The following is a 13,459-nucleotide window of genomic DNA, read 5'->3' as shown; positions in this document are numbered from 1 at the left end:
AACCGTTTTTGATACAATCACTGTTTCGTTGAAGACTTTCAAAGCTCACTGATGACAAAATTTCGACGAAACAGTTCATATATTCTTTGTGCACATTTTTTGTTTGTCGAAGCACGCGAAAATAAAATTTCGATTAATTAATTGAATAAATAGAATCAAAAAGCTTCCGGTTAATAATTTTTTTTGCTATATAAAACCGGTGGGTTTAAAACAGTTCAATTTTTTTTCAAATTCGATTCAATTTGATCTATACCGACAAAATCTCTTGTATGACTTAATTGCTGACGGTTGCGCTGTTCCCTTTTTTCTGTAAGAACTACTTTGAAACCATTTTTAAGTTTTTTAAAAGAAAACTGTACATATCAACAATTTCCATATCTTAAGATTTGTGTTGAAACCAAGTCCAAATTTCGTCAATGTTGAGTATCATTGACAAAAACTAAACATTAAATGTCTATTTTTAGTTACTATTCAAACAGCTTCGTGAAAACGTTGAGTTTCTTAACAAAGTTTGTAGTATCTTATTATAAAAAAGTACTTTTTTAGTGTACTTAATTCGTGATGAAATCAGTTTTGTTCTTATTATTTCCCGCTTATTCTGACGTTTCCACTCCATATAATTTTTTTGTTATTTTTGCAAGAAGCTGTTACTAATTGAATTTAATAATTGTTGCAGAAAAAATGGTTTCCAACCTTGTTTTATCATTTTTTAAATCAAAAGGCTTGAAATGTGTTTTAATGCATTTTTGTCAATCATATCAAGGCTCATTAAAATTCAAATAAAGTCAACTAAATAATAGAATAGGTGCTGCAATGACTCAAAAACAATTATCAAATAATCTTGTTGCTTCTTGAAATATTGATCAGTTATGAATCAACTGCTTCAAGAATCAATTGTTTTTATAATTAGAGATTAAAAATTCAAAATTTTCCATTGAGTGTTGTCTCGAACAACTCTACTCACAAGTTACAGAATCATTAAAAATTCGTGCCAGAATGTAACACTTTCAAAAATTAAAAAAATGTGAGGACTCAATCTTTCAGCAGACGTGTTACGAGATGTTAAAGGACAAGAATAACTATCTAACGCTCATGAGACCTTTTATGACCTTTTGCGGAAAAGTTATAATTGAGTGGAGTTGGAGCAATAAATTACTTAAAGGAAAATCAAACTCTTTAATACTAGGGCATTTAAGTGCAAGCTTATGGTTCAAACGACAAATTTTTAGAACAGTTTTTTTAGAAAGAAAATTTCTTGCAAAATGATAAAATCTTGCAGAGCTCTGCTGCTATAATACAAAAGGCTCATGTTTTGCATGCCAGGTGGAAAAAAAACATTTTTAATTGTTTAAAAGCAGCATTGATAAAATAGTGAGAAAATTATACGAAAAGATATAATGAGATATGCAATTAGGGCAGATGACGCATCCGTATACATCTTTTCCCACCTTTTCCATTTTGAGATCTATTTAAGTGTATAATATCCTATTCCATTTCGATTCCCAAAAGACGCAGCCTTTTAAATTAACCCTCCTTTCCTTCCTTCTGCTCAATTGGGGTTCTATTAGTGAGCTATTAGTGCTGCTGAATATTGATCTCTTTCCCACCCCTAAATGGTGTTAAGGTAACAAATAGTTCATTCAACATAGTCGCTGGTTTTAAACGTGTGCGTTTGCATAAGATACAGAACACATATTACCTGGTTTAATGATGGAAAATATAGTTGTACTGAACTAATTCTTGTGATGATATCGGTATTTGGTATACTTTGTGCACTTGAGTCCAAGTCAGTTGTTAACGTCTAAGTCTGCTAATAAATCTCTAAAACTCAAGTGTGTTTTGGAAATTTGAAAAGTTAACTCAAAAGAAAGAAACTGATTTATAATACTTCATAAAATCCTCTCGAAAGTTTGTTCACTGTGAGAGGAAGCCTGATGAACACTTTATTGGCACGTTTGTGATCCCTACTTGTTTTTACTGTTTAAAAAATTCTTCATATAAAAGTTAGTTTCCGAATATTTATGCCAACTAACTAGTGTAATTTTTGAAACTGCCATTTCCTCATATTTTGAAAGATTTTATGTGGGAAGGCAAACTTTTGTAGTCAGTTGAAAGCAAACAAATTTCATTTCAACATTTTGCTTCTTTTTAAAATGAGGAGTCTAGTGTAAGTTACTCGCAAGTTTTCTATGATGTCCAAAGAGATAAAAAGTATCGAAGAAATGCAAAAAAGATTGAAGTTGTTGACTTTAGCTTGATATCTTTCTTTAACTTATGACGTACTTTTTGTATGAGCAATCAGTGCTACATATGTCAACTGCTGGTGGGTTTTAGGTTCTCTAGATTTTCTGTTCATTATTTCCCCCCAAAAATTTAAAGCGCAATATTTGCCATCTGCATGTGCTAAGAATTTTTTTTAAAGAACGGTCACATAGCTGTCAAAAAACAAGATTTTGACACGTTTTCAGTAAAGATTAACCATGACATGGCCATGCATATGAAGCATCAAAAATTCATTGACACCCAGAAATAAGATATAGTAGGAAATTATACGATTATGCTAGAACTGCCAGATATACCAAAAATTATCAAGAATGTCAGAAAAAACTGCTCCTGATAGTTTATTAACCCACAAGCGAGCCATTTTTTCCAGAATGTTGAAATTTTTAGGCGGTTGCGAGCTCAGTTTTATACATAGTACACACCTTAAACAGGACCGCTAACGAGAAGGCCCCCACTATGATCCCATAAATGAAATCTAAAAAAATTGTAATGTGACAAATCGGCATACCGTTCTGATACAAGCTGGTGCTACTAAATTGTGTCCAATAAGTGGTCGCTTGTTATCGGAGATTTTAGCAGATGGCTATTAAAGCAATCTCTAATTTTTTTATCAGAGAAAAAGATACTTGAAACAAAATGATATTAAGGCGAAGCAAAAAAGAGGCTAACATTGTTGGCAGTATTTTAAGACGTCCCTTGTCGTCTTCTTTGGATTTAAAAATTCAATTATAATTCCAAATTCTTAATTCTAGATACAAAAGTTTTAGGGCTGAAAATGGCCATTGATGCGCTTTACCTTCATTTTGTATTTTGAGTTCACAGGACTTTGTTTTTTGCTGGGACGAGATACATAGAGCGGCAACTGGAAGTGTGAAAATTGTTACCAAGATTTGTCAAGATTATGTCAAGAGCTGTATAGAAACTCTCATGGTTTATCTTGATAAGATCTAACAAGGCTTGTAATCAAGATTTACCATAAAATGTTAGTATTTCAAGTTCTTGTCAAGATGTTTTGAAAAAGATGCCAAGATCATCCATGTCTTATCAAAGTGTATAAAGTTTCACTGGGTAACTAAAGCTAAGAAGGTCAATTTTTACATTAATTTTCAGTCCGCTAAACTGACAGTCATCAAATGATTATTTCAACTGCTAGGTGAAAGTAGATATCATAATCTTGAAATTGTTTGATTCAAGGAAATTTGTTAAATTTTCTTTTGCTTTTTGTACGAATTTCGTTTTTTTTCACCCAATTTCGACAAAACTATCAAAAAATATGCTCAGAATTGGCTCAAACGTTTTATCGAAAAATTTTTGATCAGATTTCTTTTTTATCGTGCTAAAGGTCGATAAAGTACCTCTGTTTTTAAAACTTTATCTTTAATTTTTTTGGCTTCTTCATTTTTGTCTCCAAGTCAATAGATAGCCTTTTTTGCATATATATAAGAATTTAATTCTACTTATCTAATGCTCAAAGCTTTAGAATTTCAGTGTTGGATTATATTAAAGTTTTCTTTGTTAAATTTTCGTTACTTATTAGTTAGTTTTTCAGTTCAAGATAGTGGTATAGGTGTTTATTTTGTAGTCCGAAAGAGCCTGAGTTTAATTTTATATTTTTGGCATTTAAATTTAAAATTTCGGGGTACAGTTTTATTGAGATAAAGTTCTATTTTTTGTTTAAGCTTTTCGCGATAAAGCTTTACAAACGTGAACAAATTTTTCAGCCGCCCGTTCTATTTCATCAGTTGAATAAATTATCTACTCAACTTTTCAATCTGAATGTGCGACTATAATATAATCATCATTTAAAAACAGACAGACAGAACTCAGCATATGTAGAGGTTTCAATTATCACCATTCCCACACTCTGTCTGTACGTCTGATCGATCGCAGTGGAGTCCAAATTAGCAGCAGTAACAGTGGGGGTATAGCGAGGGGTAAACGGGGGGAGAAGGGGGAAATGGTTTCACATGCAATCAGAGTGAATGTCACTCAATTCTCAATTGGGTCTCTCCAAACTATCACCCCCCTCTCTCCCCACTCCCCACGGGGCCACAGAGTGAATAGAGGCCTAATCACTCCAACGTTGTTGGATCTGTCCGTAAATTGTCACTTGTAATACTGTTAAATAGCACTCAACTATTTACGCTGTTCCTGCTAACACTAATGCTATTGCTATACTTTATATATTTGATAATCAATGCTGCGCTTAATTGAAAAAATGAGAAACAACTAAAAATTATTCAAAGGTTTGTGAATTATTCGGGTTTTTGCAGAATTTGTAAAATTTGAAAATCACCAATTCTGATGATGAATTTCATGAAAAATTACTTTTTTGAAAAATTTATGCCCACCAATTCTTAGTGTGTCAAACTTCTGTAGTCAGTTGAAAGCATAATTTTATTTCACCCTTTATTGTTCCTTTTTCAAACGAGGAGTCTATTCTAAGTTAATCGCCAGTATTTTCTATGATGTCCAAAGGGACAAAAAAAAACGATGAAATGAAAAAAAAATGGTTGAGGCTTTTCACTAAATCACCAAACTTAATTTGAAAAATTTTCCCACAAAGCATGATCGTTAAGTCAAAAAATTTTTAATCTTTATATGACCAAGCTAACGAAATGCGTCGGCGCTGTGATATCTATCAGTTAGAGTTGTTCAAAGTGAATTTTGTTTTAAAAAAACAAAAAAATGCGAAAGTTTCGAAAATTGAGGCATCTGTGAATATAAGCTTTGGTTCATTTTATTTGATTATGAGTTCATTACAATTTCTAATCGTATTGCATTGCATTGCATTACGGGCAGAAACTACCCTGGGTCGCCTATCATAAAACTTTTACTGGGGACCATTCAATATCGTATATGATTCCCAGTTATCTTACAAGGTCATATATGACTGCTGTGATTTGCCTGTGATCATAAACTGATCACAAAAATTCGTGGAGCAAGATCTTCTTGCATCATTGGTTATGAACATAATCGATTTTTTAAAGATCAGATTTGGAGTTAAGTTGTTAGATAGTCAAAATTTTGACGACCATATCGTGGATTTCGATTGTCAAAATAAAATTATTTTCTATACTAAGCTCTGCTATTAAAGGTCTTTCCTTCGCATAGAAGTGTTCGAACAAAATCTTCGACTTGAACAAAATAAACGCAAATAAATGAACAAAAATAAAACAGTACAGTGTAGTAAAATTTCAATTAAAAATCTTTTCTTTTTGTCCATGATTACAACTTACTACTCACTTTTACTTTAGAATTTACAAAGCTGCTTCCGTTGATTAAAAACAACAAAAATTTATGAAAAATGACTACTTTTCCCTGCAAAAGGCGACACTGTACGCTTTATCACAGACGTTTCATAAATGTTTTAAGCGGTTGCGTACTTGTATATTTATGTACTAAAACAGCTAATTATTTATTTATAGAGTGTCAAATAAATTACAAATTGTGACCGGCTTTTTGACACGTAATTATGGCAGCGTACAGATTTTTTGTCAGTTTTGACAGGAAAAGCTAATTAATTTTTGAAGAGATTCGTTTGTTTGCATGCTTAGAAACTTCAAACTGGCGCAGCTGAAATTGAGTTCAAGCTGTTTTAAAATTATTTTGCAACGGCCGTAAAAGCATAAATTTTTGTATCGTTTTCCGTGCAAAAACACTTAATTGAGTTCAATAAAGTAAAGTGTTCTTACAGTCGGAAGAGCAGAGTGATTTTATACAAAAATTGAGCACTTTAATGTTGAAAGTTGAATGTTAAAAGATTAAGAAAAAAATAGATGCCCGGATTAAGTGTATGCATATAAAGTCGGTGGATCCTCAAATTTAACTCAGCACCACTAAAAGAAAAATTTCCTTACGAGGAGTTCATTTATTAACCTGAACTAATCTAACCTTTTTAATTCAATTTGGCAAAGAATGACGATTTTACCAAGTTAGATACCATAGAGAGATAACGATCTCTCAAAAAAACTAAAAAATAAAGAGAACTTTTGTAAATACTCGTGGAAAAGTTTGTTATTTTTTTTCAACAAATGCATATTCGCAAAGTGAATGATTGTTCTAATCATTCAATAATGCCTATTTCTGTTCAGGCTATGCTTTGGGCCAGCAACAGTTCCAGAAGTCATACCACCAGGCGCCCACACTTGAGGCGCCCCATCATCAGTACATGGCCTCGGCACCCCCTCAGCCCCCCAGTTCCTATGGTACCCTGGGAGGTCATCCGGGAGGTCATCACCCAATGCACCAACACTCGGCGTCTGCAGCTGTGTACACATTCCAGGTTCCGCAGACTGTGAACAGTGGGAGTGACAGCAACACTAATACACTTACCCGCACTAAAGGTAAATAAATATCAACAAGAAAAATTTTTCGAGTAAACTAAGCTGTGTCCGGAGGAAACAGTCCCGGACAAAATGTTCCAAACAACAACCAAAACAGTACCAAATAGCGATACAATTCATCCTGAACTAGGATATTTATTAATTTAGACATAAGGAGTCGTACATTTTTGTCGGCTTTGCTTGGGCTAAAAACGATCAAAGCTCTTGTTTTTTGTCGTTAGTCGATTTCATTGGTTTTCGTCGCTTTTCTCATGACGGGATGAAAATTAGTTAAAAAAACAGACCCACACAAAACAATGCCAAATAACAATAGGAGTGCGCGCTTGGATAATTTTTTTTCAGAAATTTGTTGGAGATAAACTAATTTCAGGCGCCAACTACTTTTGACTGATGTTTAACTATTTCACCCTAAAAAAAACAGATGGCCCCCAGTATTTAGTTGATATTTGGTTATTCTCAATTACGTAGAGATTTAACGAAAAACTTAATTTCAAAGCAACTCCTAATATCCTAATGATAATTTGAGACTTTAATGTCAAGGAATGATTTTTTTTGCATTCTGTGGACTGATTTTTTTGGTACAGATTCTTCGGGGAACCATAGTCTGGGACTATTTTTTGGGATCTGTTATTTCTTTGCTTGCACTAGGCCATGTATTCTTTAAAAAAACGCCGTTTTTACCTTTTTTCCGAGACAGCACAATGCGTTTTTTTCAATTCAAAAAGACAAAATTTTCTGCTTTCCTTAACGGAAGAACAAATTAAATGTCGATAATTTATGTGACAGTTGTCAAGATTTCTCCGTCAATTGAACTTCTTCGAAAAATGAGGAAAACAGTTGACAAATTTTTGTGACAAGAGAGCTGATGCACCTTGCCAAGGAGTGTAAGACCTTAAATAAGTTAAGCAAACCTTTAAATGCTCAAGAAAGGTTTTGATAACATGTTCTTAGATAGTTTAGAAACAAGGGAGCATACTTCATATTATTGCACCAAAACTTAAAACTGCTATTTAACTGATTTGACCAAAATGAAAAATTCCCAAAATTTTTGTTGGTTTTTTAGATTCCATATTCTTGTTATAAGTTTTTTCTTTCGACTTTAAACTAGATTGACCACTACAAAAGTTTCTGACCATCAAAACCACGACATACATGAAATCTACCAAACACTAGAAATTGATATTTATTTGAATAGAAAATAAATGTAAACCACTGCGTTTGAAAATGCGAAAATCAAGTTTCATTTTTAGGTACAGTAATCTCTAAAACCGATCGAAACAATCAAAATAAGTTGTGTGCCTGCGTAACCATTTTCAAGACAACGAAAATTCAAAATGCTTCGTTTTTTCGAAAATATTTGATCGCAAAATATACCAACAACGTTTAGAAACTCTTTTTATTGCTGTGCGATGGTTATGGTTGTGCAAAAACTCAAATTCTCTGAACCTAGTTTTCACGTTTTTGAATTGGTGAAAAAGGTTTTTTGATCTTTCTCAGAAATGACACACGTTTTGTATTCTAAAAACGGTTTTGTTGTTTCAACGGTCCATCAGAAAGTTCTCGTGAGTGCAGTACAATACAAAAATACTAAATTTTTTTCTTAAAATTTCTAATTTTTCAACTAAGGAAAAAATAGAAAATTGGTTTTACTTTAGAAATAGATGCTCGTTTTTTTTCAGTTTTTTTAGATTTATTTAAAGTTTGAATATATTTTCAGGAATAAAATTAATTGCAATAAAGGTGTGGCAGCTAGAAACCATTTTTAACCAGTCCTTGCAATCTGTTTTATCCATTGCTGTGCTCGTAAAAATGACTAAAACAACAAAAAAACTTTTCTCCAAAAAAGAAAAAAAACTGATTTGGATGAAAAGTGTTTTGTAAAGGAATTACAATTGCAAAGGTAAAAAAGTGATCAATTGCTGTCGTAATTGGGTAAATTTTTTGCAGTGTTTATTTTTTTTGTAATTTTAATTGCTGTACTTGCAAGTTTAGCTTTATTATTTTTTGTTATCCATTCCATCTCAATTTTAATTAATCCAACTATTTAATTTTAATTTTATGCACGAGTTCATATTGGTTTCAAACTTCGTGCCACGCAAATGCAATTGATGACTTATTTGACGTTATTTTTGAACTCTATTTCACTACCTCTATTCACCACACTTTTTTCATTACTCAAGTGCGTAAAAATAATTAAAAAGAGAAATGACTTCCCGTTAGTCATAGAGTGAGATATCAATTTTAGTATTGTGAATAGAGGCCTTCATTAAAATGGAATCGCGAATCTTGCGTGTTCCTTTTTTGTCAATTATTTTTGATAAGCCACAGGAAACAAGAGCTCATTAAGCTGTGAACCAGTCCACACGTAACGCGTGGGCGATCGTCCGCCCGTGGTCATTCGAAAATTGAGTGCGCTTAGCCGACAGCAAAATTTGCAGAATTTAGATCAGGTCAAGAAATCACCTAGTACCGAATAAATAGACCACTAATTTAGATTTTCAACAATCGCCTTCCCTATTAGAAAAAGGGGAGGCAATTTTCGAATAGAATTTAAGCGAGAATTTTGCCTACTTGTCATCGAAGAGAAGGCGATTATTGAAAAGATGCCTAATTTAGTATGAGCATTTGTTTCTGAACTTTTAAACGTCTACTTTCGAAAAACATGGTTTTTATAAAACTTCGCATGCAACGTTTGTTGAAGAAACTACTCGACTAACATTTCGTCTGTGCCACAGTACATGTAAACAAATAGTTATTGAACATTATTTTTATTTATTTATGGTGAGTATTTTTTTCACAAACTTCAAATAATTGTCTAAAAACAAATAAATCACTTGGTTTGCCACTAGGTTTCAAAAAAGGAGAATATATGATGTGATACAAATCATAATATATTTTCTTGTACGATCCTTGCAAGGAAGCAAGGAAACTTTTGTTTCGGCTAATTGAAATGTTAGCCCACCAATCTTTTTTCCGCCTGTGGGCTTTCTCTGTCTGAAATAGGAAAAGGAAAAGTATGACAATAATTGTATTATTGCAGCCTCTTGTCAAAATTTCCGCCTCAAGTGCTTTCGCGAAGGCCCAAATCAAGCCCAAAGTATAAACAATTTTTTCACAATTATTTCTGACCAAATTTCAATTTTAAAGTAAAGGCAGCCTTATTTTTCCCATATAAAATGCATTTAGATAAAAACAAGTTTCTTGTACAATTTTGGGTAACATCTTCCTGTATTTTTTTTTAGCTCGCCTGATTTCTTTCCTTAAATTTTCCCCTCGTTTTCCTTAATTTTTTGTCAAAATTATTTGGGCTAAAACGCTCCGTGGGGATATTTTCCCGGTTGATGTAGGCACAGGATGCGTATTTATCTCATCACATTAGTTCTCTATTTTTATTCAAGAGCTTCATCCATACTCTAATCTAATCTCCTTAATTTTACATTATACTCGGGGAAAAGAACTCTTTCCCAGTTTAGGAAGGAGTCTTTGGGCCGCGTGAACAACACACGTGTACTTGCATATTGTACACTAATTGTGTAGAAAGGGGATTCTGAAGGAGATAAAAACGGGACATTAGGAGATTTTTAGCTTTGAGGAGAATTAATCAACGAAAAGATGCAAAAACGGGGAAAGGGAAAGCAGTACAAAAATTATGAACAAAAGGAGAAAGAAAGCTGTGGAAAAGAGGCCTCGAAAACCTGCTCAAAGCGCAGAAGCACTCATTAAACCTAAAAGGACCCTCAAAATCTGCGAAAATTTTTGCATCGGTGTTTATCTATTCAACAATATAACGCTTTCGTCATAAAAATTTAAGTACGAATACAAATGTTTCATGTTCTCCGTGCATTCATTATTATTGTTTAGTTCGATAGCCTTTAATCTTCACATTAAGCTAGGTATAATGCGTGGGCGCCTAGATAAGGGGAGGGGATGGGGGTTGGATGTGGTGTGGGTGGGGGGTTGTTAGGCATTAGGTGAAGGGACGAACGGGCGGTTAGGACTGCGTCAAAATAGGCTGTCAGTATTAATTGAAGTAGAGTCGGGCAAATTCATCAGGGGGTTTCAAAATCGACAGGGGAAAAGAAGGAAGGAAGGGTTGAGGAGAAAGACAAAAGAAAAGGAAAAGTTCATCAAATTTGGTCGACCTTTCTCTATGAAAAATAGATAATAACGATCTCAATGAATACAATACTGAACAAAATACAAGTTCACGTTCATTTAATCTATAATGTCCTGAATAAAGACATGTCTGCCCTATAAAGATTTTTTAATATTCATTTTACCAACACAAATTTTTGATAACTTTGTGAGTATGTTTAATTTGACTTATTATTTTCTTTTAAAGCAGTTTGAATGAGGGGATTAATAAAAAATAACCAAATAAGAGTTGAAATCATTTCTGAGCCGCAGCAAAAAAAAAACGCCGAAATTACCAATGCGTGGTTAAGGCTGTGCTGAATTTTCCCGTTTTTCAAACCCAATTTGACGAGTGAAGAGAATATAATAGAAAATGGAAGAGCTTTGAGCCTTTGTGTCTTTTGAGCCTTTCTAGCTTCCGCTTCCCTGTCAGAAATTGGAGAAATTAATGGCATCGATTTCTTTGTGAACAAACTCCAAATGAGAAGAAAGTCTTTCTTTTCAAATTAAATTGGCATTTCATTTCAATCTAATTATTTCTGCGTTTGCACCGTTTTCAGCTCCAATTTTAGTTGCATATAATTGCATTAAAAAATCATACAAGTTTTTTGACAGACGGTTTGTTTTTATTTTGTCTGCAGCCGCCGTCTTATGACAAAATAAAATTTCAAAAAGCATAAGCAAAGTTTAATTTAATATACTTTTGATGTCTATCACATATTGCAAAATAAGAAACAGAATAATGCAATTGAGCATGAGATCTTATATTTTCCAACAATGTCATTTTTACTGATATTTTGTCTTTGAAGTGCATATAAAGAGGAAAAGAGGTAGCAATCATACCACAACATAAAATTCTTGAAAAAAAAGCACTAAGGCAAAGTAGCGTTTTCACCAGAAAAAATCTGCTGCATTCCAAAATGTAGACGAAATAAGTTGTGTATTCATTTATTAAATTGAGCAATGCAACCTTGAAAAAATAATCTTTTATGCGTGTTTTCAGAGAAAAAACACTTAGAAAAGGATTAAAAAATGATTTGTACATTGAGAAAAAATAGACATAATTTTGAGGACTGAAGAATGATTTCACGTGGACACAATAAATTGTGTCCGGAAAAAAACACTCCCAGAAAAAACAGTCCCAGACAAAACAGTCCCAGACAAAACAGTCCCAAACTGCAAAATATTCCCAGACAAAACAGTCCCAGACAAAACAGTCCCGAATAATTACCGAAACAATTGTGAATATAATCTACAAACAAATAACAAACATAATCTATGAGTTGAGCTTCTGAATGCATTGTTTTTAATTGATATGAATTAGGATTAAACCGAAAACTCGTTCCAAATTAGCTTATTTGGTAAAAATTATGTAGTAATCAGCTTAATATTTGTTCAGTGAAATACAATTATATAAGTAACCTAAGGGGTTTCTTTGTTAATTGTTGCGAATAGGCTTAACTTTGTCTTTAGCTCGGACTGTTTTGTCCGGGACTGTTTTGTCTTGAACTGTTTTGTCTGTTCACCCAAAATTGGTTTTCAGTTGTAACTGAGAAAATTCATTTTCAAAAAAATTTTAATATCTGCAAACTCATCAACCTTTTTAGCTCAATTAAAACAATAAATATGAAAACTTCAGAAGACTAATTGTCGAACTTCAGTAATGTTTATGAACTACGATAGCAACAATTATCCCCTGAGTGGGCGGAACTTACCGTCAAAAAATATCTTTTTTTATAGTTTTTCGATATATGTCTGGGTACCAATATATGACTTAGGAAACGAAATATATCAAAAGTTAGTAATTGTCTAAATTTTCAACAAACAGCTCCAATTTTTTGTGAAGAACAAAACAAAAACAAAAAAAAATTATATAAATTTAAAGTTTAATAAAAGAACCCGCAATTTTGCGCAAGATCTTCGACTCGTGTTCAACTAAGGAAGCGAAGAAAGGTTTCGTCAGCGAAAATAGTGCACAATTGCATTGCTGGCGTGCAAAGCGCAAATCTCCAGTTTATCAAATATACTTTTTACGGTAACCTATGATTCAATTTCATCAATTACCTTTTATTCTTGTTTCAAAAAAACATGAATTAATTATGGGAAATTTGCACAATATGAAATAAAATTATCAATCGTTGAATTGATAATAAAGTTTGCATTTCTAATTTTGTTCGATAAATAGATTGTTTTTTGCAACTTGACAGCATTAGTTGACACTCAACATTTGCAGTTGTAGTTAAATGTATTTTTTGGTTGTCGTCAAAAACATATTTAAACCGAAAAATATTTTGTCTTATTTGTACAAAATATATTATTAAAAATCTCTTTGTTGAATAAACTAGATTCGGCACACTGCATAACAAACATATTTTTTTACCCGAAGATTCCTTTATGTTGTTCCTATTTTGGGGTAGAAGCGCAGAGCACTATTGAATTTCACACAAAAATAGAAGAAATTTTCATGAAATTTTATACTCTGTCTCACTGCTATCTTCATTCAAAAAAAATCTAATTTTTTCGTCTTTGCTTCAAAAAGTCCAACACAAAAGTACAAAATAGAGAATCCTGTTGTCTACACAAGCGGAAAAACTAGTATATAAAAGATCTACATGTGTGTTTGTGAGTTTTTGGTTTTCGAACAATAGAAAACCGCTAAAACTGACAAATTCTTAAAATCTCTGAAAAATTTAGCG

The 13,459-nt window shown here is 32.7% G+C and overlaps 1 protein-coding gene across 2 annotated transcripts in view; it reads left to right on the top strand.

Moving 5' to 3' along the window:
* Window positions 1-13,459, top strand: part of LOC142336420 (protocadherin-11 X-linked-like) — a 30,632-nt gene that overhangs the window by 10,741 nt on the left and 6,432 nt on the right. For both annotated transcript variants that reach the window (XM_075385250.1, XM_075385249.1), the window contains one exon: window positions 6,378-6,629. In XM_075385250.1, the coding sequence (XP_075241365.1) occupies window positions 6,378-6,629 (252 nt within the window). The remainder of the gene's footprint in view (window positions 1-6,377; window positions 6,630-13,459) is intronic.

This window comes from Convolutriloba macropyga, chromosome 3 (assembly GCF_964194025.1).
Source record: "Convolutriloba macropyga chromosome 3, txConMacr16.3, whole genome shotgun sequence".
In the NCBI taxonomy this organism is placed as follows: Eukaryota; Metazoa; Xenacoelomorpha; order Acoela; family Convolutidae; genus Convolutriloba; species Convolutriloba macropyga.
Note: the sequence above shows the minus strand (reverse complement) of the source record. Positions and strands in the feature narration are given on the sequence as shown.